The sequence below is a fragment of the Phyllostomus hastatus genome, unplaced genomic scaffold, assembly GCF_019186645.2.
Source record: "Phyllostomus hastatus isolate PE091 unplaced genomic scaffold, TTU_PhHast_1.1 phas_scaffold_345, whole genome shotgun sequence".
Taxonomy (NCBI): Eukaryota; Metazoa; Chordata; class Mammalia; order Chiroptera; family Phyllostomidae; genus Phyllostomus; species Phyllostomus hastatus.
Window position 1 is genome coordinate 15,905,437 of NW_025334024.1, and position 27,939 is coordinate 15,933,375.

General features: G+C 33.7%; 1 protein-coding gene across 10 annotated transcripts in view; it reads right to left on the bottom strand.

Annotated features, from left to right (window-relative positions):
* Positions 1 to 27,939, bottom strand: part of NFAT5 (nuclear factor of activated T cells 5) — a 118,012-nt gene that overhangs the window by 14,826 nt on the left and 75,247 nt on the right. For 7 of the 10 annotated variants that reach the window (XM_045818392.1, XM_045818390.1, XM_045818398.1 and 4 more), the window contains 6 exons: positions 27,405 to 27,595; positions 25,536 to 25,708; positions 11,441 to 11,575; positions 11,262 to 11,314; positions 5,711 to 5,843; positions 1,682 to 1,765 (listed from right to left, as the gene is read on the bottom strand). In XM_045818392.1, the coding sequence (XP_045674348.1) occupies positions 1,682 to 1,765; positions 5,711 to 5,843; positions 11,262 to 11,314; positions 11,441 to 11,575; positions 25,536 to 25,708; positions 27,405 to 27,595 (769 nt within the window). The remainder of the gene's footprint in view (positions 1 to 1,681; positions 1,766 to 5,710; positions 5,844 to 11,261; positions 11,315 to 11,440; positions 11,576 to 25,535; positions 25,709 to 27,404; positions 27,596 to 27,939) is intronic. The other 3 variants (XM_045818393.1, XM_045818391.1, XM_045818399.1) reach the window with 1 other exon arrangement.

Genomic DNA, 27,939 nt, shown 5'->3' on the forward strand with positions numbered 1-27,939 from the left:
ATTGTCAAAACAAGGAGGTCTGAATTTTGAAAAAGGATAATATGTGCACGTGTGTTTGTTTCTTATCCATTTTTTAGGCTTGTAAGATTTTGATCAACTGACCAAATAATTTTGTTACTAAAAATTAAACAGTGTTTAAAACCTTTCAACCTTTCAGGGGTATCCAACCTGCAGCCTATGGACCTTATGCATCCCAGGATGGCTATGAATGCCACCCAACACAAAATTGTGAATTTACTTAAAACATTATGAGATTTCTTTGGTGATTACATGTTGCAATGTATTTAATGTGTGGCCCAAGACAACTCTTCTTCTTCCAGTGTGGCCCAGAGATGCCAAAAGGTTGGACACCCCTGTTTCAATTCATGTATGAAAAATTTCACATTGGATTACATAAGTGTTCTATCAGCCTGATACTCTAAGAAAAGATCATAAAGGAATTTTTGAAGAAAAGCACAAAGTTGTCAAAGAATACACCATAAATGTTCTGGACTTTAAGGATTAATTAATTATGGCATTATTTATCCAATGAACATAGTTTGAATTATTTTTACTTAGAGGTGTTACTTTATACTCTGAAGCTTAGTTTATTCATTTTAATACCAGCAAATGACCTTGGGCAAATTATTCAACCTCTTTGGAACCTTGGCTTCCTCATCTATAAAATAAGAATAATAAATTACCTAACTCATAGTTTGGAAGTTGAAATGAAATAATGCTGGTAAAAGAGTGTAGCATATTGCCTAGCACTTAATATATGTCCAATATACGTTAGCCATGGTTATCTATGGTGCAGATTTGTAAATTTTCTTGTAGTTGATTCAGATAATCTTGGCAGTGCATAATTTCTCACTAATCTACTTGGAAAGGTTCATGGTCAGAAATTATAATAGCAAGCTATATTGAATACATTATATACATGAATGCTAAATTTTAGTACAGACAATAAGAAAAAATCCACTGTATTTGATAAAATTTATTAAGCATATTGTGATCCTTAAAAAACTTAAGTATTTTTAATTTTATAATTTAATTAAACTCATGAATTTTATGGCAGAATAATGTAAGTAAAAGCTAGAGTTATAGAAATAAATCAGTGGCCTTTATGTAATCGACATCTTCATTTATAATGACACAAAAATATCAGTGAGTGTTATAGTTGTATTGGAAATCAGTTAAGAAAAGAATCTACCACATTATAACATTCTGAAGATATCTTCATTATCTCTTGGGATTGGCAGGGGAGTAAATAAAGATATCAGAGAAAGAACCTAAAACTTTTTCAAATGCTGGTAGTTCACATTTTGGTCTCTTCAGTCTCAATGTTAAGTGCTAACCATATTATTAGCAAAAAGCCTATAGTCCCATTTTTGACATACATTATTGTGCTTTATATATCCTTATAAAATTTTTAATATTGGGGAATAGAAAACAGAAAAAAAAAACTCCTCCACTCCAACATGTTAAAAAATAAGGTGTTTATATGGTGAACGATGGGAAATATCAAGTTGGGAAACAAACCTCTGCATTCAGTGAAGTCAAACAAATATTTATTTTACAGCATGGAAAATACCCTGCTAAGTGTTCCATGTACATAAGAGAAAACAAAATAGTAAAGTCTGCTAAATAAAATATATGGGATCACTTATTTTACAATTTTTGAGAGGAATCAACTTGGTACCTTTCATGGCCTCTTCAAAAGAGCAAGGTCTTGCTGGACTAGATATTTCCTTCTTCACATTTACATTCAAAGCACCAGCTACTGCTATTAAAAAAAAAAAGATTAATGTATTTATTTAAACTTATTCATCTTAACAAAATGTATATTTTAAAATCCTTTAATTGGAATATTTTCTCACAAAGAATCATTAAATTATTTGTTTAGTAGCAATTCTAAGTTGAAATGAGTTTTGAAATTACCAGGCTATGCTCTAAAATTCACCATCTCCAATTGGGCAAAAGTATATTCTCATTTATCAAAACAAAACCAACAGCAGCTTAAAAATAATTCTTACTACAGTATACACATTGACAATATCTGATGAGTAGAAGAGTGATAGGAGAATTTTTAAGCTTATCAAATAAGCTATGTAACATCAGCATGAGTAAAATTCATAATTCAGCTATATAAATATATTAAAATATGAATTCAGAAATATTAGTCAATTAATATAGCTACATTTTAAAAAACTGGTAAAAATATGGCATCTACATAGCATTGTGATTATTCTTTTTGCAAAGCATTGAAAAAATCTTTGCTATTATTAATGGAGAATTGCTGTGCTATTATATCTAATCATACCAACTAAATCTACTATGATAACTTTAAATTTAATGGGCCTAAGAACTGAGATTAGTTCTTTTGTTTTTTTTTAAGATTTTATTTATTTATTTTTAGATATAGGGAGAAAGAGAGGGAGAGAAACATTGATGTGAGAGAGAAACACACTGACTGGTGTGTTGGGGCACCTCTTGCACATGCCCCAAGAGGGGACCAGGCCCAAAATGCAGACATGTGCCCTGACTAGGAATCGAAACAGCGACCTTTTGCTTTTCAGGATGACGCTCAGCCAAATGAGCCATGCTGGTCAGGGCTGAGATCAGTTCTTGTTAATAGAGTTAAATAAATTCCAAATAAATAGGTTCTTGCCTAAAATGACTATATGATAAACTTATTTAAGAAGATTTTAATTTTAATTTTTTAATGTTTTTATTTTATATACCTTATCTTATTCAAAATGGGAATTAAGTCAGCTTATTTTCAATTTCTTATTCTTGATATGGCAGTGTAAAATGATAGTTATATAAAGGGACTACAAAAAGATAGTTACTTGTGAATAAAGAGACAAAATATATACATCTCCTAACAATGAAGTTATTTACCTTAACATGCTGTACAAGAGGTTCAACAAATGATATACAGAGAATTTAATGAAAAAGAAATCCTCTGAGGGAGGGGGTGGCTGAGTAGAGGGGAGGCAAAGGGGCAAAAATCAGGACAACTGTAATAGCATAATCAATAAAATATACTTAGAAAAAGAAAAAAAAAGAAAAAAGAAAAAAATCCATAGACAATTTTAAGTATAACATTAACTCTAACAATCACAGATTTAAAAACAGAAAATATTTGAAAAAAATTTAAATTTCTACTTTTAAATCAAATTCTAGTCATTTTGTTTTTGAACAACAAAAAATGTAAGTATTATATCCTCCATTTCTTAAAAGGAATCACTGCTGAAGAGTCACTGCAAAAAAACCTAATGTGATTTCTATGTCTTAATTGACTGATGTAAATAAAATAAAATAAAATAAAATAAAATAAAATAAAATAAAATAAAACAAAATAAAGGTGCTTTAATGATTAAGGAAAGCTTCAGTGAGTAAATGACAATGAAACAAAGGTTTTATGGCTCTGCTAAGTATCTAAATGCCTGAGAGCATGCACATGTGATGTACTTTGGCAGTATAGCCCCAGAGGGCTTCAGAAGGGCTTGTGACTGAGGGTCAGAGGTGCATACCAGTTTATGTTCACTTGAGCCCTTGCTCCAATTCTACTTTTAGACCATGTACTCAAGATCCCCAAATTTTCTGCACAACTACTCTATGTGTGCGGTCTTAGGCCTATAGCATAGACAGAGCTTGGAAACACTGGCTGGTACATACCAAGGCTCTCCAGGTGTATAGCAACTAATTTATCACAATGAGATAGTGCAAATTCTCCCTAGCCAAGTCGTCCTAAAATTATATTCTCTCTCACATGTACACCTGAAATTACATTTTACATAATACAAAAAAGTGAAATTATAGGAAGATTCTTTAATTAGCTATATCATAAAGGTAGAAGCTGAACATTTGATCTCATTACAAAGTTTGCACACTATGTATTCAATTAAGGGTTTCTGAGAGTAAATGTTATCTATGATATACAAAATATAAAAGATATTTAAAAGAATAAACCTGTATTAATAAGTACCTAAATGTGGCTAAATCTAGCCAATTGGTATAGGCTTTAAAGCAGAAGACTTAAATCTGTTTTATTTAGCAATTTATCAAAAGGAAATTAATAATCAGCACTTATTCAGAAATGAGGATTCTCAGTGTTGATTCTAGCACATCAAAGTCCTGAAGTTCTTTATAATTAATCAATAAAAACAAACAACAACAAAACCTCAGATTTTCAAGGCAGCAAAAACTGTATGGCTATTTCCTGACATATACATACACTTAACTTCTCTTTTCCCTTCCCACACAAATGACACAGACGCTCCTTAGGAAAAAGTTCTTTTGTGTTGATTACGTCATCTTTCTCCCCACACAAGTAAGTACCTTCTTACACAAAATATTCAGTGTCAATATTTAGTAACTAGCAGTTACTAAAATGCTTTAACCACCATTAATTTTTTTAATTGAATTTATTGGGGTATCAAGTACCATTAGTTTTAAATCAAAGTTTCTTGGATTTTTGAGAGTTTCCTAGAATGGAAACTATAAAATATTTGGTTTTTGAGTTTAGGCCAGTTTTCTCTTCCCTACTTTTGTTGAAGCCAGTATATTATTTCTAAACTTGTCCTTTTTCTGTCTGAAATTTCTACTTGTGATCTTTTATTCTGAGACAAATACTAAGAAGATTTCATTAGTGCTACATTATACCATACTTCTGTGCAAACTAGTGGAAAATAGTCAATGTTGTGAAATTCAGACATGATTTAAAAATGAAAAAAGGAAACTGGTCCAACTAAGTGATAGAAAGTAATTTATCACGACTAGTTATAATTAGTCTACTGTTACAGCAGTAGACTAGTAAACAGTCCTAGCTACTGTTTCCATCATTTTTTGTTGCCAGAGATTTCTTTCCCTGCCATCTTTTTTCACTTCACACCTTACTGAATCCTGAACTATTTGGGAATAACTTACAGATACCGAAGAACTGCAAATTCCGAAAATATCTGAGCCTGGAATGAAGTGAACCAATGGTAAGCATGGCAGAAATCAAGCCTAGGTCAATGGGAACATGTGAAGAGTTTCCATTTCCAAAATGTTCTCCCTACTTCTGCCAGAAAAAGGCTTTTCTTCTTCTTCACGCAACTAAATGAATGCAGGCAAACAACTCATAATATACTTCTTACCCAGAAGATCTAAAGATCTTCCAAACTTTTAACATTTCAATTGCTCTTATTGCTCTGGTTTCTAAAGCATCTGTTTTACCTAAATGCTTAAAATTATATTTAAAATATTTATTCACCAGTAGTCTTTGATATTTTGATTATAAAGATCAGGAAATGTTACAGGCACAGAACTCTGTATTTGTAACTTTATCACTTATCTCTCCAAGCTTATCTCTCACCTCTCCCAAAATGCATCCTGCAAAAAAGCCAGCCACACTAAGCTATTAGCAGTTTCCTGAAGTTGTCACTTTCACCTTTCTGCACTTTAGAGGTACTCAGTGAATGGTAATTCTTACTAAAGAGTAACCTGTATGATAACTATGGAGAGTCTGACTTTAGAGCATAAGGCAGAAATGATACCCTTTAAACATAAAAGTAAAAGCAGTATGGTGGCCATCTTCTTAGGAAATAATGCTATCTCCAAAAAATACTAGTATCAATTCATCTTAGTATACAACTTTTTCTTTTTCATTGGCTGGTCTTTTTCATAGCCTTCCAAAATTAATCCTTCATTTTATAGTTCAGAATTTTTTATTTCAACATACCTGGGTCTGGAGTGTAAGTGAATGGCTGAACATCATGAGATCTTCCAGCATTGGTCACTACATATATTCCCACCGATACTGGCAATGTTATATGTTGGTCATGATATGGGGGAACCTTCACAATAAGATGATTCTAATGGAAAGAAAATTATAAGAGTCAGAAAAGAAGCAACATTTAAATACAAATTTTGAAATAAAAATTATAATTAAGTACATTTCCTGTTAGCTATAAAGTTTAACAGTCCTACTAGAAAAAAATATTTTAAAGCTCAGATTCACAGGCATCAGGATATTAACCTTAAAACTACTTTAAGATAAAATCCAAATGTTTTACAATGGCTTATAAGTTTCCCGCCCTGACAACTTTATCTCATTCCCATTCTCCCCAGATTGTTTATACTCTAGCCACACTGACCTCCTCAGTCCATTCTTTTAACATACTAATTTTTACCACAGAGCCTTTACAACTCACTGTTCTCTCCTATTGGAATATTTTTCCTTCACCTGTCCAAATGTCTACTTTCTTAACCATTTTCAGGTCTTATTCAAATGTTACTTCCTCAGAGAAGCCTTCTCTGACTATCCTTGGGAAGGAAGGTAGCACCTCTCCCAGTCTTAATTACATAATCTTGTTTATTTCTAAAACAGGACTTACCACCTGAAATTACCGTGATTATTTATTTATTTTTGTCTCTCTACAACCTCAAGAATGTTAAGTTCCATGAAAACCTAGACATTTTGTTCTTCAGTCTATCTATCCTGTTAAGTACCTTACTCAAAATACACACAACTATATTTGTTGAATAAAAAAAATGAATAAATTTTGAGGAAAAAAATATGCTCACCAAGCACAGTATCAGTTACCATATGTTCTGTACAACTTTAGGTGAGATGTATTTCACAAGGCAGGTCACTGCTTGCTAATCACTTTAGTTCTCTTTTAGCCAAATAGGGTTCAGTTTACCCAAACCCCAGTAAATCAAAATTATTTTTTGTCAGAGAAGTGGGAGAAGCATCCTTATAAGAAAAGGGAAGAGTTCATAAATGCTTCACCAGCACTTACTCAAGGGTACTACATCTTCTTGTAAGACACTATAAACCACATTAGACTTCCTGTATTCTTCCCTGGTATAATATAGTAATAGGAAGGAACATCAAGGGATGGTGATTATGCTTTTGTACTTTAGGATGTTGATATGCAGGAGGCCAATGGTGACAGTTGAGGGTGAAGTGGGTTTGATAACATTTTTTATTTAGACTATAGTTGGTTGACTCGGTTTAATAGAACATGTGGCAAATAAGGCCAAGATCAAGGTTCCAATTTTTGAACACTTAATTTGTGTCTAAGCCATCTTGAAATAGTCACATTATAAACAAAAAATATCTGACAGCACATACTCTATATCATATGTCATCAAAAAATGTAACTGCACTAACCCAACTTCTAAGAAAATGTTTTTAAATCTGGCCTATCCTCGTTTTTACTCTTTGGATTAAACACTGCAACTACAACACAAAGCAGTATAAAAGACTGCTGAACAGATGGACATGTGACGTATCCTCCCATTTTAAAATTATTTGGCAATTTCTATAAACAAATTATTCTTCTGAATAAAAACTTGGTTTTGGTAATGAGTAACAGAATTAGTGTCAAAAAGTCAGTTACTTAAGCAAATCTACTTTGAAACCTTTTAAAAACCAAAGAAATGTATTTTGATACCAATTCTTCATATTTCCTCAGTCTGAATCTATTTTACAAGCGATTTGGATTAAAAACTAAGTAAATTGTGAATGGTGATAGAAAGTTGTTTTTAAATATGACTTACAAATTAAGAGCAGTTAACTATTACTGAGCTAGGAGTACAGTACAGATAAAACAAGCAAAGGATTAGAGGCTTTTGAAGCAGGTACAATGTCCTCTGGGGTAAAAGGAGAACATATGAATCTTAATTTCTTTGAAAAATCTTCTTAGATTCAAAAATAACAATTTTCTTTTTCCCCAAGGGATAAACTTTTTCAGAATTTACAAGCAGTGGTGCTAGATTTTTTCACTCTCCTGAGAGATAATTTATCATTCCTAAATAAAACAATTTAAAAACATAACGTCTGAACTCCCAAGCCTTTGTTTAGTTTAGTTATTCACACAGACTTTGAGGATCTTTTTGGTATTTCTATCAAGAACATGTTTTCCATATTTATACTGAAAATTCCAAAAGCTTCTTCACATGTTTCTATTCTTACACTCCAAAAAATGCAATAGAAAGAACCTAGAAAACTAAAGGTTGAGAAACAATAATCTATACAATTTTCTATTTTTAATACACTAATGCTTGTTTCATGCTTTTAAAAACAAGTTATTCTTAAATCAAATATACCTCTGCCTGGTTCTTTTTAATACACCCGATTTTTAGTTTCTAGTTCCCTTTTAAAATCACCTCCACATTTCAAGCTGTTAGCTCTCTTTCCTTTTTTAAAAAAATTCTATTTTATTGATTATGTTACTATGGTTATCCCAATTTTCCCCCCTTTGCCCTCCTCCACCCAATATCCTCATTTCCTCAGGTAATCAATCCCCACACCATTGCTTATGCCCATGGACCATGCATATAGGTTCTTTGGCTAATCCACTTCCTATACTGTATTTCACATCTCTACAACTATTCTGTAACTTAACTACCAATTTGTACTCCTTAATCCCTTCACCTTTTCACCCATTCCCCAAGAACTACACCCTCTGGCAACCATCAAAATGTTCTCTGTATCTATGCTTCTGTTCTGCTTGTTTGCTTAGTTTGTTTTTTAGATTCATTTGTTGATATATATTTATTGCCATTTTATTGTTCATAGGTCTGATCTTTTTCTTCTTAAATAAGTCCCTTTAACATTTCATATAATAATAGCTTGGTGATGATGAACTCCTTTAGCTCCCCCCACCCCGCCCCTGAAGCTCTTTTACCTGCTCTTTGATTCTAAATGATATCTTTGCTTGGTAAGTAATCTTGGTGTAGGTCTTTGCTTTTTATGACTTTGAATATTTCTTGCCAATCTCTTCTAGCCTGCAAAGATTCTTTTGAGAAATCAGCTTTTCTCTTGCTACTTTTAAGATTCTCTCTTTACCTTTAACCTTTGGCATTTTAATTATGATGTATTTTGGTGTAGGCATCTTTTCTCTTGCTTTCTTTCAAAACCAACATATACACACACAGGGTGGCAAAATTAGGGTTACAGTTGTAATGAAAATAAATAATACAATAATTAATACACAATACAAGAATAAACTATTTCACATAGAACTGTCAACTTTTTGCCCACCCCTGTGTGTGTGTGTGTGTGTGTGTGTGTGTGTGTGTGTGTGTAATGAGCAAAAAATGGCCTATAGAACTTATCTAAAATTGTTAAAATGGTAGTAGATATAATGGCAATATGCCTATCACATATTATGGCCTTGACTAAAAGAGCCAAATGTTAAACAAAGAACTGTTTTCTCCAACTTCATTAATCTCAATTTTTGTATAATGGAAAAAGTTTAATACTCAATGAGTTGATTTTGGGCTTGCAAATAAATAGCTACCACAATTATTAATAACTGCAATTTGCAAAGTTATCTTCAAATGGTCTTTTCTACTATACCATCTTCTGAACATTTTTTAATATTATAGAGGCCCTTTCAACTTTTCTGTATAGGCCTGATATTTCTTTATACCCAGTAAGTCTCATTTCTTTTAATAGGTTTTCTGATCATCCATCCCTCTAAATGTTTAATTTTTGTGTTTTTTCTTTAATATAATCTCTAGGATCAATTCTTTATTCCTCAGATAAAATTCTACTCTAAATACTTCCCAGAAATCCCCTTAGGGAAAAAAAAACTCCAGAAAGTTCTCTTTGCAAAAGATAAAAATTTTAAAATGAACAGTAGAACCACAGAATCAATGAAAGATCGTATTGTAATTTAATTTGTTTACATATTTGTTTGCAAAAACCCCCAGGATCTCTAGGTATAGCTACCAAATAAGGATATAACTCCTTTCCATTCCACCACATATCTTATTTTTATGATTATTATAGCTGGCATAATGCCCTGAAGAAAAGTTCTTTTAAAAAATATAACTACCTCATGCCTCAAAAGTAAAGAAAGAAGGAAGGAAGGAAGAAAAGAGGAAGAAAAGAGGTAAAAGAGAAGGGCTTTATCTTTGGGACTCTTTTAGACCTTGTTCTATGGAACCTCTCCAGCCGTTCCTGATTTGTGTCCTTTTGCTGTAACAAAGCTAAAATAGTTAAAGTTCTTTCCTGAATTCTGTGAATTGTTCTAGCAAGTCTGAGAGGAGAGTGAGAACCGCTGAATTTGAAGCCAACTGTTCAAAAGTGAGAGTGGCCAAGGGACCACTGACCTTGTGGCTGATGTCTGAAGGGAGAGCAGTCTTAGGAAGTACTATGCCCTTTGCTTTGAGTTCGGCAATATATTGGACATAACATATTGGATGTATGATATTTAAAAATTGTATTAGATTTTTCTTAAAACAAAGGAATAAAAATAAATAAAATACAAAGGAATTCAGAACTATTTTTAAAAACTAGGTAGAGATTCTCAATTTTTTTGCCTTTTCTATCTTTTTTTTTTTAAGATTTTATTTATTTATTTTTAGAGAGGGAAGGGAGGGAGGGAGGGAGAGAGAGAGAGAAAGAGAGAGAAACATCAATGTGCGGTTGCTGGGGGTTATGGCCTGCAACCCAGGAATGTACCCTGGCTGGGAATCGAACCTGGGACACTTTGGTTCCCAGTCCGCACTCAATCCACTGAGCTACGCCAGCCAGGGCCCTTTTCTATCTTTTTTGCTTATTTTCATTTGCTTTTTGATTCCTATCTGCATTTTATGTTAAATTTTAGGCTTTGAGCACTTTACACATTATTGTGTCCCTACTTCTCTAGTCTCTATGAACCACACCTAAACACACTATTGTTCTGCATGTTTTCTCTCTGATTTGCATGTAAATTTATCCTCTTCTGCTAGTCTCAACATTTGTTTTGTCCTATCTGATCTGCATATTAATCCTTAAGTCAGTTCTTTATTCTTGTTTTCAAGCCCCTTTTCCTTGTTATCTAAAAAACAATCCATAGTGAGGGCCTACAAATACACACTCTTTAATACAAATCTAACACATTGTGCTTTTGAGTACAAAAAGGTAACTAACAAACATAAAACAGTTGGAACATAGCAGGCATTCAATAAATAAATTTCCTTTGATTTAACTAATAATAGGTTAAGATTTGAGATAATCCAAATTCCCAGAGCAAATAAATAATAGAAATGTTTCATTAATTATTAGCAATGACAATTTGCTAATGCTCTTAAATTTTTTAAAATAGAGAATTCTCACTTCTGGCATCAGTGGAATAGTTCTATTTCAGTTAAAGAAATTCAACAAAGAAACTTGAAATGACTTACATCAATCCATATAAAGAAAAAATTAATCTGTTGATTCAAGAAAATTTCGGAACAAAATTGAATTTCTCAGAGTAAACCATCAAACTATAAAAAGGCTTAAATTATACCTGATGAAATAATTCCATGTCAATTTCAGCTTCTGACTTCCAAGAGTTTTCATCTGATTGAAATAAAAACAATGGCTTACTAAAATTTTGAAAAAAATTTTTACTTTGCAGTTATGACTGTATCTTTATAACAAAGTGAAATATGCAACAATCTTTATACCAGTATTATGCCTACTTACCAGAAATATTTTCTTGGAAAATCACTTTAGTTCCTTTCAGAAAGTTCTTGCCAATTAAAAATACTTCTTCCTCTCCTTTCACTGAACAGCTATGCAAGCTTTTCTTTAAAATTTCTGGCACTCCTGCTGGCTGAGCTGTGGGTATACATAAGCGTTCCATAAAATGAACCACCAACATTTATTTTTTTAGCTAAAACCAATCCTCAATTGTTGTCTTTGTTGACCTCTACATTTGACTTCTTTTATTCTACAACTTAACTTTTACCCTAACAGAGAAGAGAAAAAATAGAAAAGCCCCTATTAATTTTTAATAATTCTTATAAGGTTTTATGGGAATGGATTTATGTCTAAGATAAGGTTTTAATTTATTATATGTCATCTTTGTTTTCTCATTACAGAAATAAGAAAGTTTTAAAATATGGACTTGGTCTTGTTTTTGTCTTAAAAACATTTTTTACAACTTCAATTTAAAAACATGCTTGTCCCACAATCCTAACCTTAAAAAACGTGCTATGCCACTGTAAGATTTCTGAGGCAATGAGTACCTCTGGGTTGTACTGGGGTTCCTTTAAGGATCTAGACCCAGAAGTCAGAAGACCTACACCAAAAGAATACCTGAACACACACTGTATCCAATTCAGAATAATTCTACCAGGGAAATTTCCCTGAACTGGAATACCGAGGTTAAAAAGAAAATACCCTTGATTTTCAATTACAAAGACTATAAACCACTATTAAAATTAACAAAGAGGTTGACAAGCACTGAAGTGCCAGATCTAATGAATAAATTGTAATCAGCTTACCAACTTCTTCATGTTAGGGTTTCCTTAAGAAAACTTAATAGGTGTTGCTTAGTAATTAGGTTCCAAACAAGTATATCATGGAAATACTGGGTTAAGCAAAGCTAAATGAATTTATCCAAGCATTTCATACTCTGATGCACACTAAGTATCCAAAATATTAGTATAGTTTACAGTCTCCCCAATATATGTGACTCCCAAAACATTCTTCCTTAATGACACTTAAGTACTAGTTTTCTACCAGAATACTTTCTAGGATACTAGTGTATGTCAGTAAATACCTTTTTAAAAAAGACTTTACTTATTTATTTTCAGAGAGAGGGCAGGGGACAGAGAAAGAGAGGGAGAGAAACATCGATCAATTGCCTCTTACACGCGCTCAACAGGACACCCAGCCCACAACCCAGTCATGTACCCTGACTGGGAACTGAACTAGCAACCTTTCAGTGCAGGCCGATGTTTAATCTACTGAGCCACACTAGCCAAGGCAGTAAATATCTTTTAAGTTCTCAAAAAGCTGTTCCCCTTAAGGTTAAGCACTTTGACATAGATAGTTACACTATGGTTTTTAAAATTAATTATTTTTTTAACCTTTACCTAAGGATTAGTTTATTGATTTTAGAGAGAGGAATGGGTAGTATGGGGTGGGGGAGAGAGTGCAAGAGAGTGTGAGAGAGTGTGAGAGAGGGAGAAGGAGAGAGAGAGGGAGAGGGAGGCGGGGAGAGACAGAGGGAGGGGGGAGAGGAGGAGGAGGAGGAAAGAGAAAGAGAGAGAGAGAGAGAAACATTAGTTGGTTGCCTCCTATATGTGCCCTGACTGGGAATCGAACCTGCAACTTTTTGGTGAGCAGGATGATCAATGCTCCAGTCAACAGAGCCACCTGACCAGGGCTGGTTGTTTTTTTTTTTAATTAAATTTATTGGGGTAACACTGGTTAATAAAATTACACTATTTGTTGTTTTAGTAAACCCTTATAACATATACACTACAAAGGTAAACATATATCACTTGTTTCAACATCTAAATTAATGAGATATTCTAAGTTTTTAATCCTTAGATACTTACATATGTAGTAGTTAATTTATCTTTACAAGTAATGTGGGAAACTGTTATTGTAAAAATATTCACTGCTCCTCTTTCTCTAGTGGAAAGGCTGTAATTCTTGCTCTGCTCACATGGGGATTAGCCACGTGACTTGTTTGAATAATGAAATATGAACCGAAGTAATGTGCTAGTTCCAAACAAAAGTTTTAAGAGCCTCACATGGTTCAACCATCTCTTTTTTCTTCCACTACAAAAATGGCAATATCCCAAGTACTAGCAGCTTCTTCAGCCTGGATCCCAGAGTGAAGAGAATGGAGGTGCTTCCTGAACACAGCTAATATCATCATAAAGTCAGAGAGAAGTAAAAACTATTTTAAGCCACTGAGATTTTTTTTGATTGCTTGTTACTGCAGCATCATTTAGCCTCCCTTACTGATACAAACAAGTATCCTACCCTTATTAAATATTTAAATGGCAAATGACATTTTCAGCAATGCCTGAGAGTTTAAAGAAATTATGAATATGTGTACATATATACTGTCTAGAACCCACAGGGTTAATGTATGAACACAATGGAAACAGTTATTGGTCAGACACTGGCAATTACATATCCTTTTTAAATAATTAATTCACTGAACTAATTTATAACTTTTTGGAGTAATAAAGGAACTACATATGTTTTTAAGGGACATTCAAAATATGGTAAATATTTTTTATTAGCAAACAAGAGATACAAAATTATATGATATATTGTATTAACAAAATGAGTGGAGAGTCTATAACCTTTCCCTCCATTTTCAAATAGTATGTGGAAATTCCATTTCACTGATTATTATCAGAAATTTTTTTCCTAGCTCATTTTTTCTTCTTATGTATTAAAGGCCTGAGATGGCAAAATAAGAATCCTCTGAAGGTTTAATGTATATTTACCTCCTATATATTTATATTTACATTACACAAAGAGCTAGTCTATTACTGTCCAAGATAATTTAACTTTAAAGTTTTGACCTTAAATGGTTGTTTTTATTTAAAAAGTTTAATGCTTACCTAATAGGACAGACTTCACACTAAACAGAACTAAAGTCAGGATTATTTAAGCATTAACTGTTTTAGTTTTATCTTTAAGTAATTAGTAAGCTGACTCTTGAAAGTGATCACACTACTTAAAAAATTTTAACAAAAAAAACACAACTAACCACTTTTCTGGTATTATAAAAACAGTGTGTTTTTAGATGCTTTCAAATTATGGTCTCAGAAACAAAGCTGAGCCTTGGCTGGTGTGGCACAGTTGGTTGGGGCACCATCCCGTAAACCAGAAACTGAAAGGTTGCAGGTTTGAAACCTATTCAGAGCACATGCCTAGGTCATGGGTTCAGTATCCAGTCAAGGCATGTACCAGAGGCAACCAATTGATGCTTTGCTCCCTCTCTCTCCCCCAACCTTTCCCCTCTCTCTCCCCTGTCCTTTTCTCTCTCTCTAAAATCAATAAGCATGGCCTTGGGTAAGGATTAAAAAAAGGCAGAGCTGAAAAAAAATTAATGAATATCTGAATACCGAAAACCAGCAAAACAAATATTTCAACCTGTCAAAAGAACTAGTAAAGCTTTTTAATAATGTCTGTGAAGAGAAAAAGTTTACTCAATGTATTTTTTTCCTTAAAGTTGTGATACAGACATAAGGGAAGTAGAAACTTATTAAATTCAGTCATATTTAATACAATAAGCATTATAAGATAAAATCTAATATACTTTATTGAAGAAAGCTATGATTGAACAAGGGAGACAAAAGAAACAAACAAATGGGACTATATCAAACTAAAAAATTTTTGAAGAGTAAAGAAAATCATCAATACAACAAAAACACAACCTACTGAATGGAAGAAGAAATTGGTCAATGATATGTTTGATAAAGGGTTAATATACAAAATTTATGAAGAATTCATACAACTCAACATCTAAAAAACAAACAATCCAATTAAAAAGTGGGCAGAGGACCTAGGCTAAGTAAAATAAATCAGTTAAAGACAAATACTAGATGATTTCACTTACATGTGAACTCTAAAGAACAAAATAAATGAACCAACGAAATTGAAACAGACTCAGAGATACAGAGAAGAGACTGATGATTACCAAAAGGGAGCAAGGTTAGGGGACTGGATGAAAAAGGTAAAGGGGTTAAGAAGTACGAATTGGTAGTAATAAAACAGTCATGGGGATGTAAACTACAACACAGGGAATATAGTCAATAATATTATAATAACTATGTATGGTGCCAGGTGAGTATTAGAAATATTGGGCAGAGTACTTTGGGAAGTGTAGGATTGACCACTGTGCTGTATACCTAATATAAAATAATATTGAATGTAAACTGTAACAAAAATTATTCCAAGATAGTAAACAGCAAAAAAGTATGAAGATTCATATTCCTAATTTGATATAGTATAACTAAATAATATAAACAATATATCAAAACAGAAAACATATATACTTTTATTGTCTGAAGAAATCTAAAGATGTCAAGAATGTAAAAGAGGCCCTAGCAGGCCTCTTGTTGGTTATTAACCAATAAGCAGAGCTCAGTTGGTTAGAGCATTAACCTCATATGTCAGGGTTGTGGGTTCAATCCCTGGGGTCAGAGCACATACAAGAATCAACCAATGAATGCAGAAATAAGTGGAACAACGAACAGCTGTTTCTCTCCCTCTCTCTTTAAAAATCAATAAATTAAAAAATAATTTAAAAAATATATAAAAGGGGATGGTTCTCCCATCCTCTTAAAAACAAACACAAAGACAAGCAATGTATCCTATGGCCACTGTTAGACCAACAAGCAGAAGCAGGTCACAAGGCACAACATGAATTCTGGCATTAAGCCTTTTTCCATTGAGTGTCTCTAGATAGAATATCAAATATCTGTTTCCTCTCCTCCCTTCCACCTCTATCACCTTTTGGCCCCTCTTCATTTACTACCTCACTCTCATCTTCCTGTTTCCTTCTACCTCCCATTCCAATTCTAACCCTGCTTATTAACCTATTTCCTTTTCACCTCTCATTCTACTCCAACTTTTCAAACCAGCCAAAAAGGTTTTATTTATGGAAATAAACACAAACGATAAACTTATAATGGAACAGACATTCTTATTTTTACTTTTTTAAATAAAGATTTTGGGGGTCTTTTCTTTCACTATGTATTATTTGTATGTTTACTTTTCCTCTTGCCTCATACACTCCACTCCAAAGCTTACTAAGTTCAAGCCTTGGACTCCTTAAAATAGTCAGGATAAAATTCAAATTCTTTAGCTCAACACATAAGATTTCCTCTTTATGAAGGAAATCCTGCCTAGCTCTATTAGTCTCAAATCTTACCACTTCATGGATATCTTTTTGTTCCAATCACATCAAACTGTTTTTAATTCCCTTAAAAGAAGCAAACTCTTTCTAAGAGTATACCTTTTTTAAAGTTTTCTACTTTATTTTTTAAAATTTTATTGATTATGCTATTATAGTTGTCCTGATTTTCCCCCTCTGGTCCCTTCCACTGAGCACTCCCCATTGTTCATGCCCATTGGTCATGCTATAAGTTCTGTAGCTACTCCATTTCCTACCCTGCACTTTACATTCCCATGGCTATTCTGTAAATAATTCTTCTTCTGAATCCCCTCAGCTCTTCAGCCATTTCCCTATACCCCCTCCCATCTGGCAACCATCAAAATGCTCTCTGCATCCATGATTCTGCCTCTGTTCTTGTTTGCTTAGTTTGTTTTTTAGATTCAATTGTTGATAGATTTGTGGTGGTTTGTTTTTTTTTTTTGCCCTTCTATTATTCATAGTTTTGGACTTCTTTTTCTTAAAAAAGTTCCTTTAGCATTTCATATAATAAGACCTTGGTGATGATGAACTCCTTTAGCTTCACTTTGTCTGCAAAGCACTTTATCTGCCCTTCAATTCTAAATGATAGCTTTGCTGGATAGAGTATTCTAGGTTTAGGTCCTTGCTTTTCATCACTTTTAATACTTACAGCCAGTCCCTTCTTGCCTGCAAAGTTTCTTTTGAGAAATCAGCTGATTGTCTTATGGGAACTCCCCTGTAGGTAACTGCCTGCTTTTTTCTTGCTGCTCTTAAGATTCTCTCTTTATCTTTAACCCTTGGCATTTTAATTATGATGTGTCTTGGAGTGGGCCTCTTTGCATCCATCTTGGTTGGTGACTCTCTGTGCTTTCTGGACTTGCGTTTCTATTACCTTTGTCAAATTAGGAAAGTTTTCTTTCATTATTTTCTCAAATAAATTTCCAATTTCTTATTCTTTCTCTTCTCCTCTGGCACCCCTATCATGCAAACGTTGGGGCTCTTGAAGTTGTCCCAGAGGCTGCTTATACTATACTCATTTTTTAAATTCTTTTTTTTCTTCTTGTTGCTCTGATTGTTTTTTGCTTCCTCATGTTCCATATCATTGATTTGATTCCCAGCTTCATCCACTCTACTGTTGTTGCCTTATAAATTGTTCTCTATTTTAATTAGTATACCCTTTGTTTCTGAGTGGACCTTTTTTTCTGCTGTTGAGGTCCTCACTAAGTTCCTTGAGCATCCCTGTAACCAGCATTTTGAACTCTGCATCTGACAGATTGCTCATTTCCATTTCATTTAGTTCTTTTTCTGGAATTTTGGTCTGTTCTTTCATGTGGCCCATGTTTCTTTGTCTCTTCATTTTTGCAGCCTCCCTGTGTTTGTTTCTATGTGTTAGGTAGAGCTGCTTTGATTCTGTGCCTTGGTAATGTGGCCTAATGTAGTAAGTTTCCCAGTAGGGTTCAGTGGCACAGCCTCCCCTATCACCCATGCTGGGTACTTGAGGTATGCCATTTGTGTGGGAGTACACCCTCCTCTTATAGTTGAGCCTTGGTTGCTGGTGGCAGATCAATGGGAGGGATTTACCCATGTCAGTCAACTACAAGGATTGGCTGTGACCACTTAACACCAACCTCTGCCCTCTGTGGAGGATCAGCTGTGCAAAGGCAGTGTAGTGTTGCTCCATGTCGTCTGTAGCTGTACACTGGTTGTACTGACCCTGGGGTTCCTGGGTGGTGCAGACCAATGTCAGCCCCCACCTGTGTTTTGCTTGGGGCCACTCTGCCTGAGCTATAAAAGCAATCTGAGATGGCTGCTACTTATGCTGGGCTTGAAGATACCCAGGTGAAGCCAAGCTGTGAATCTAGGCTGGCTGCTGCTAGTGCTGGGCCTTGGGCTCACTGAGGCCAGCTGTTGCTTCAGAGGATTTAAGAAGTTGTGAAGCATAAGCCAAGACCAGCCATTTATACAGAAAAGCAGCTTGGGTGGGCCTGTAGTTGGGTGGGTGGAGTCTCTGGGGATCTCCAAGGCAGGTCAAACAGTGTTAGCCAGGTTGGTGGAGTCTCAAGTATGGCACCAGCCTGCCAACTCTGTGGGGGAGGGTTTAGAAAAGGGATAATGGCCTCTGCTTGCCCTGATGCCAGACATTTCAGTTTCTGCCTGTACACCACTGGTGCTTTCAAGCTGCTACCCTCGGCTGGAGATCAGAGGGAGTGAGCCTGAGTAAGTGAATCTGTGTGTGGGTTTTTTAAGAACAACTGCTTGGGGATCCAGCAGTTTTTTTCCAGCAACTCGATCCCTGCTATTTTTTGCACCCAGAAGTTGTGGGAACTTATCTTCCCGGCACTGGAACCCCTAGGCTGGGGGGCCTGGTGTGGAACTGGGACTCCTTACTCCCGAAGATTTTCCCCCCAAATTTTTATCCACTACATGTAGGTAATGGACAAGCCTGTTCCACCTCTGAGCCCCTCCTACCAGTTTGGAAGGATGTGATTTCTTTAATTCCATAGTTGTAAGACTCCATTCCCCTCAATTTCTGACAGTTCTGAATAATGGTTGTTCTATAGTTGTAATTTTGATGTGGTTGTGTGAAGAGGTGATCCATGTCTGCCTATGCCACCATCCTGACCATATATTTATGGTCATATATTCATTGAATATATTTATATACCCTTCCTTCTACCCAAAATGACCCTCATCTAAGTCTTATCCTTCTGGGTTTATCCTATTTGTCCTTTAAGACACAGGTAAAATTTTACTATCTTCAAGTAGTCTGGATTAGAGATTCTTCTTTTCTATGTTTCCACTGTACCTTATATACACCTTTATATGATTTCATAGTATAATAGGGAGTTTGTCAGTTTTCACCCTAGCCCACTGGACTTGTAAGCTCCTTGAGCTATCATGTCTTTATTTCCAGAGTTGGGCACACTGTAACTATCCATTAAGTTAATCATGAAGTTTCCAAAACATTCGTAAGACTCACTTTTGGAGATTAAGCGGCATGTCTTTTTTTTTTTTTTAATGCAATGAGACTTGAACATATAGCTAGGACTGAGAAGCACTGCATTTATACTGAATAAGGACTGACTGACAATGAGGCATTATTTTGTTAGAAGACTGTACTATTTCTACGAATTAAACTGTAGCCTCAAAAAGCACAATTACAGAAAAACAAAACCTCACCTGAACAATTTTACTACCTTCCAAAATTTGTTGACTGATTCCACAAATATGAAAAATTTTAGTAACATAGCACACTGTCTTTTAAAAATAGGTCAAAGAAAATGATTGAGGAACAGAGAACAAACGTTCAAATTGAAACTGATCAAAATAACTGTTCCTTTCAACATTTTTGGAAAAATGGTATTAAAACAGGGAGTAAAAGTATAGAAAATGGTGATTTAAAAAACTGTTTTCTGCCCTGGCTGGCGTAGCTCAGTGGATTGAGCGTGGGCTGCAAACCAAAGCATCGCAGGTTTGATTCCCAGCCAGGGCATATGCCTGGGTTGCAGGCCATGGCCCCCAGCAACCACACATTGATGTTTCTCTCTCTCTCTCTCTCTTTCTCCCTCCCTTCCCTCTCTAAAAATAAATAAATAAAATCTTAAAAAATAACAACAAAAAAACCTGTTTTCTATGAGTCCTAAGATGGATTTCAGGGAAATGTTGAGCAAGAAACTACCATATGATCCAACAATTCTACTCCAAGGTATATACCCTAGAGAAATGAAAACATAGGTCCACAAAAGAACTTGTACACACATGTTCATAGCAGCATTATTCATAACAACCAAAAGGTGGAAAAAACATCTATGTCCATCAACAAATTAATGGATAAACAAAATATGGCATCTCCAAACAACTGAATATCATTTAGTTGTAAAAAGGAATGAAGGACTGATATATGATACAATATTGATAGACCTTGGAAGTATAATATTACATTAAGTAAAAGAAGTCAGATACAAAGGCCACATATTGTATGATTTCATTTATATGAAATGTCGGGAAGAGGCAAATCCAGAGAGACAGAAAGTAGAATAATGGTTGCCAAGGACTTGGGTGACAGGAGTATGGAGAGTGACTGCTAATAGGTACAGGGTTTCTTCTTGAGGTGGTGATAAAAATGTTATAAAATTAGACAATGGTGATGGTTGCACAACTTTGTGAATATAATAAAAACCTCTTAATTTTACAGTTCAAAATTCTGAATTATATGGCATGCAAATTATAACTCAGTAAACTACTATAAAAAAGAAAGCATGCATGAATCTGATTGTTTATAAATTTAAAATAATCAATTAAATGTCTATATGCCAATAGCCTGCTAATTAATTATAACTTATAAGCTATAAAATCTAAGAAGTAATATACACTATTATGTTATAGTTAAACAAAATAAAATCCTTATATTCTGTAGTAGACACAAGCTCAAAACAATGGGCAAATAAAAATTAGATATCTCTTTCATCTACCATGTCCTACCTTAAACAATCAAGATTCCTTCCCTTTCTTGTTTTATAAAAAGTGAAACAACTCATCTCTATACCTGCATAAAGCATAAATTTTAGACTGTTTGCTGTCAGTTGGTTAGAAGCCTACAAATGTGGAGGGCTGCTCTGACGGAGTGGATAGATTTATAAAGAAGTCCAGTCTTTTTTCTGTCAGTTTTATCAGTAATAAAGTTAATATTTTCATCTCAATATCTTTAACTCCTATGTGTCTAATTCCAATTACAAGGGAAACATTTGTTAACTTCCTAAGACCTCACCATACATGAAAGTTCTTTATAAAACATAGATGCAATGTAGAAATAAAGTATTGCTGTGAAAATATTAGTTAATACATTTTCCTATTGATCTAGAGTAACAATTAAAAACAATTAAAAAGCAATTTCATTTTGTTTCTAGTTAATAAAGTAAGATTGTCTGACCAACCTACATACCTTTGGGTAGTATATTCAATGAAAACCTCTAACGATCAAAGAATATTACATTTTGAACACAGAATGATAACATTCATTACATAGGATGATAGATTTTTAAAAAATATTTTATTTATCTATTTTTAGAGAGAGGGGAAGGGAAGTAGAAAGAGAGAGAAACATCAATGTGTGGTTGCCTCTGGCATGCCCCCACTGGGGTCCTGGAATCAAACCAGCAACCCTTTGGTTCACAGGCCCGCACTCAATCCACTGAGCTACACCAGCCAGGGCAGGATGATAGATGTCTTTAAAAAATCAAATCATTAATCCATCAGGAGAAGTGTACAGATCAAGAGGCTTAGACTCTTGCCTAAAGGATTAAATCTAATTGATACTCAAAGAAATTACTATTAGAAATGGTTTAAGCTAAATACACAATGTTTAAAGAAAAAAAGTCTGCATGAAATTCTATGAAAATATTAAATTAATAAGAAATATGGAAGCTCTTTATTACATAAGCTTATTTGCAAATTATTATTCTAACACTTCCTCTTTTAAAAACGACATGGGGAGTATACCCCAAAAGGTACCCCTTTTTTAAAAAAGGAAGTACTGCTGATGCTTATCTAATCCAGTTTCTCTAAGCAGATGGTAAGGACCAAACAGTCAACTAAAGGGATAAAAATACATGTCCCACACCTCTACAATAAATGACATCTACAAAGGAAATAGAAGGGGTAATAGAAATATTCAAGTAAAATCCCCAAATTTAAATTTACTTTCTAAAGTCATAAAAAATTTAAATTATTCAACATAAATTTCCTAGGTAGAAGAAACAGTTCTCTAACATAAAATACTATAACCATAGTCCTAATCATCCAGAGGCTATGGCTATAATGAAACGAATTGTTCAAACTTGGTCTTTCAGCACTGTACTTTAAATGATTGTGGTGGCAATATAGTATAGTGGCTAAGAGCACAGGCTTGGAATTCTGGTCTTACTATTTACAAGCTATGTGACCTTGAAGAAATAATTTAATCTAAGACTCAGTTTCATCAACTATAGAATGGAACACATATATGGATGTGTAAGGGTTAATGTGATGGTAAGGGTTAAGTGATATAATGCCTATTAAAGTAGTTAAGAAAATCCCTGGCATAGAAAGTTCAGAACATAGTCATTTTTATTATTGGCTATATATGCCTTCTACTGCAAGCTGTTGCTTCTTAGGGCTTTCAAATCCACCCCAGACCTCCCAGGGAGATATACTTTTTTGACAATGTGGGCATATAATTATCATTAATGTTAATAATTAACGAATGACAATAATATTTACAGATGAAAATTTCAGAAAATCATGTTTTCACCCTGGCTGGGTAGTTCACTTAGTTAGAAAGTTGTCTGGCTAGTCCAAGGTTGCAGGTTCAATCTCCAGTTAGGGCACATACAAGCAACCAGTGAATGCATACATAAGTAGGACAACAAATGGATATTTCTCTCTGTGCCTCTCTAGCCCCTCTCTCTCTCTCTCTCTCTCTCTCTCTCTCTCTCTCTCTCTCTCTCAAATCAACAAATATTTTCTTAAAAAGGAAAGAAAGTCATGCCCTGACTGGTGTGGCCCAGTTGGTTGGGCATTGTCCCACAAAGCAAAAGGTCATGGGTTTGATTCCAGGTCAGGGCACACTCCTGGGTGGTAGATTCGATCCCTGGTCAGGGGCACATATGAGAGGCAATCAATTGATATCTCTCTCTCACATTGATGTTTCTCTCCCTCCTTCTCCCTTCCTTTCCCTCTAAAAATAAATAAAATCTTTTAAAAAGGAAGAAAATTATGTTTCCTATTTCTTTTGTGGTTTCTATTATCTTTACCTAGATATCTGTACTTTAACAACACCTTAATGAATAGAAAATGAGGAAATAAATGAACAAACTAATGAAAGACGGTACAAAGTTGGCACCCAATTCCCCGGCCCTGCTAAAGCAGTATGGTCTGAGTTTTATCTAGCATCCCCTGGCTCTGGCCTTCAGAACGTAGCTATGGTTATTCATACTCAAAGAAGAACTGCCTTTGCTGTGCTAAAATTGGAATTCCATCCTCATACTATTGAAGTTGGGACATCTTGCGAATTATAGTAAATTCAGAACTGAACTACCCCAATTAGAAAAGCTTTAAAACTCAATAAACCATCTGTAGAGTATTCATTCTATCCCTAACTGAATGTGATAGAATGAACACAGAACCCATGATCTTTAAAAGCAGCCTATTTATAATTGAACATTACCCAGATTAAATAGCCCAAGGAAATACTAGTACCAAAATAAATTTTTCACAATAATGAAAAGTAGAGAAATCCATTTGAGTTCTCTTAAGATCAGACAGATATTTTAGTACTTTCTTTTTATAATCAGGTGTTTGCTAAGCTAATTAATGACTACAATAATTTCTGAGATGAATTAAAAGGAAAGAAAAACAAGATTTACAAGGATAAATAATCTGACAAAACTAAAGTATAATTAAATAACAAAGGCTCTCTAATTGTCCTAAGGGGTAGCAAGGTCATAATAGTCACAACAATCCAACAAGAAATTCAACTGAATGGAATGGGTCTCTTCTGTTCTTTTAAATTCAGGTATAAATTACAAAGAAAAATATACCACAGAAAATTACACTTAAAGAAAATCTTCTTGAGCATTGTATAAAGGAAATATTTTCTTACCTGTTATTTGTAATAATACTCATTAGAGGGAAACCAGAATATGTGGTGATTTGCATTCGACAACATGATTGAATTTAAATACACATGTCATTTACTTTCTATGCTCAGGTTAGCAAGATAAAAATTTCATTTCCCATTTCCCAACACTAAAGTATAATACTTTAATTTGTAATCAGGTCCCTAACTGCTGTATATTTACAAAGTTCTGCTTCTACCTTACTGTTTCTTTAAGTATAGCTGACATACAATTTGATGTTAGTTTCAAGTGTGTAACATAGTGATTTCACATCTATGTACCTTGTGATGTGATCACCACAATAAGTCTAGTAATCATCTGTCACTGAACACAGATATGATATTATTGACTATATTCCCTATGCTGTATTTACATTCCTATGACTTATTTATTTCATAACTGGAAACCTGTACCTCTTATTCTTTCCTTTTCATCCATCCACTTCAGCTCCCTCACCTCTGGCAATCATCACTTTGTTCTCTGTATTTATGAGTCTGTTTCAACTTTGTTCATTTATTTTGTTCTCTAGATTTCACATATAAGTGAAATCATATGGTATTTGTCTTTCTTTGACTGATTTACTTTACTTAGCATAATACCCTCTAGGCCCTTCCTATTCTTGCAAATAGCAAGTTTCTTTCCTTGTTATGGCTAATATTCCATTGTGTACATGTACATCTTTATCCATTCATCTGTTGATGGACACCCAGGTCACTTACGTTATCTTGACTATTGTAAATGATGCTTGCAATGAACATAGGAAGTGTACCTATCTTTTACCTACTGTTTCTTAGGTTTACAACACAAAATACAGTTAGGATCAAAGCAATTTATCACACAATGAAGGTGTTGAGAAAATATTTTAACTTTGCAATTTACTTCTAGTAAACTATTCAAATTACTTATTTTAAACATTTTTTTTATTGTTCAAGTATACTTTTCTGCCTTTTCACCCCAACCCTCCCCACCACCCCAGACCTCCCCACCTCCCTCCCCTGTTCAAATTACTTCTTAAATCAGTACAGGATGACATCAGAAAACTACAAAATGCTACACGTCTTCTGAATTTTACTTAAAATTACCCACCTTTAGTCTAGAAAATCTGACTATAGTTTTTAATTATTCAAATTTTATATGATAAAAAGCTGGAGTATGTGAAACATCTGAAATTTAGAGATATCTGAAAGATTAATAGAAAATAAAAGAGAAAACCTCTGTATATTTAATATCTCTGTATTTTCTTACTTACTACATAAAATTGGAGAAGAGGGTGTTTGCAGAGTCAAAGTAGAGCCATCTTTCCTTGTGATATTAACTCGAAAAACCAATCTGGCACGAGTGCTTTTTTTCTTGGAACCAGCAATCCCTATTCTGGCTTCAACATCAGCATTTCTCAATTTCAATATCCCTACGCAGTCCACCCTACACACAGGAAAAAATACATTAACTAATATTTTCTGTTGTACATAAAATATAATTTTAATAAAAACAATTTTTTAAAAAAGTTACTTCCTTATTAATTTTTGAATATGTAATATAAGGTTCCAATTTCAGAAGGTAAGGAAGAGTAAATTCTGAATATTCCTAATTCCTAATCTTGTCAGCTTTTCATTTATAAAGGGAAAAAAACAGTAAAAATGTAAAATCACTATTTCAAAATCAGAATATAAGTAATGATTAACAAAAGATACTTTTGCTATTTTTTAATAAATAAATTTAGCCTATTTCTTTTGGCAATTAATTCAGGTACTAAAATAGAGGAAAATGGTTTTACTTTTAAAAATATTAGCAACTGTCCCCCAAAGAATGGAATACTATGTAGCCATTAAAAAGTAGACAATAGCCCTGGCTGGTGTGGCTCAGTGGATTGAGTACCAGCCTGCGAACAAAGAGGTCTCTGGTTCAATTCCCAGTCAGGGCACATGCCTGGGTTGTGAGCCAGGTTCCCAGCTAGGGGTGTGCAAGAGGCAACTGAACCTCTCCCATATTGATGTCTCTCTCTTTCTTCCTTCCCCTCTCTCTAAAGTAAATAAAAAAAATTTTAAAAATCGTTTTAAAAAGTGTATGATATAGGATAATATTTAATGTTACGAAAAAATGCTCATGATAAGTGAAAAGCAGGTTATGAAACAGTGGGTACAATATTAAATTTTATCAGAAAAAAGGATGGAAAGATAAATATCAAAATAGTGGTTACTTCTGGGAAGTTGGATTTTGAGGGGTACAGTTTTAGCTTTTTATGATTATTATTTTTTAATTATTCTATATTTTCAACTTACAAAGATTAGGTACTATTTTTATAATCAATTACTTCCTTTATTCCACTATATTTATTTATTTTTATAATTTTCAAACATTTAAAAATAAATCTTTACTAAATATTTTTTCAAAATTTTCTTTTCCGGTTAACCTCTTACTAACCTATACAAAATAGATTTCAAAAGGAAACTGAAAATCAACAAGAGAAAAGTCTTTAGCTATCCAATACAAATACAGGTATACCTTACAACACAGGTATATTCTGTATCAATATATTTGGTGCTGTTATGGTTCAATTTTAGCATTAAAGATCCTTAACAAAATGCTTAAGGAAAAAGAATTTTAATTCAAATCATTAACACTTCTAGTATTTTTCAGGCAGTTAAAGTACTTAAGATGAAAAATATATTATCCCAGGACATAATTTTTTTGTAATATAAGAAAATAAGAACAGAATGTATATTTAGACTAGCAATATGCTTTTCACATCAAGATGGTTCAAGGTACCATGAATGGTCTCTATTAAACAGTTTCTACTACAGTAAGAAAACAGAATTGAGGAAAGCAAATCAAATTGTAATTTTTATTTTTAATGTTAAAATTATTAATCCCAACAAATCATTCTGTATCATTTTCTGAAAAGCCAGCATTTCATCTGGCTTTATTTTTCTGCCTTTCACCACAGAAATTCTTTGACAAATGGTAAAAGAGTTCATTTTAACACATTATCATTCTGGGAAAATGTATTTTTTAATTCGTAATATTTAAAATACTTAAATAAGATACTCAATCTTCTATACATTGGGAATTTTAAAAAACTTCCATATATAAATCAATAAAATTTTTACTAATTACTTACGCTAGTGTCATGTTGTTGCTTGGATCAAGGCCAACTTCTATGACAGTAGTGCCTTCAATGTCCACTTCTTTGCAGGGGGTTGTATTTCGCCCAGTTACCCTGCAGGCCTGATAAAATCCATGTGGTTTCACTCGACCAGAGTCATTACCCACAAACACTTGCAATACCACTGGCTCATTATGGCCTTCCAGCTGAAGTGAGATAACATAAGCATAAACACTAATTAGCCTTTCAAATAATCTAATTGTAAAATCAAACATTTAATACCAAGTCTTATATTTATAACTGGGTTACAATAGAGAAATAATTTAAATTCTCAAGAAAAACAGAGGTGAAATATTTTCTTAAAGGAAAATTGGCTATTTCTACAGAAAATAAAGTTTCAGTTCTGCAATAATCACATTTAATTTCAATTTTAGATGTTTAATGATAAATTATCATTTATAATTAATATGTACACACAGATAAGAATGAATACACAGTCCTTTAGGTATTTATAAATGTATGGACTGCCAAAAGAGCATGTGAGTCACTC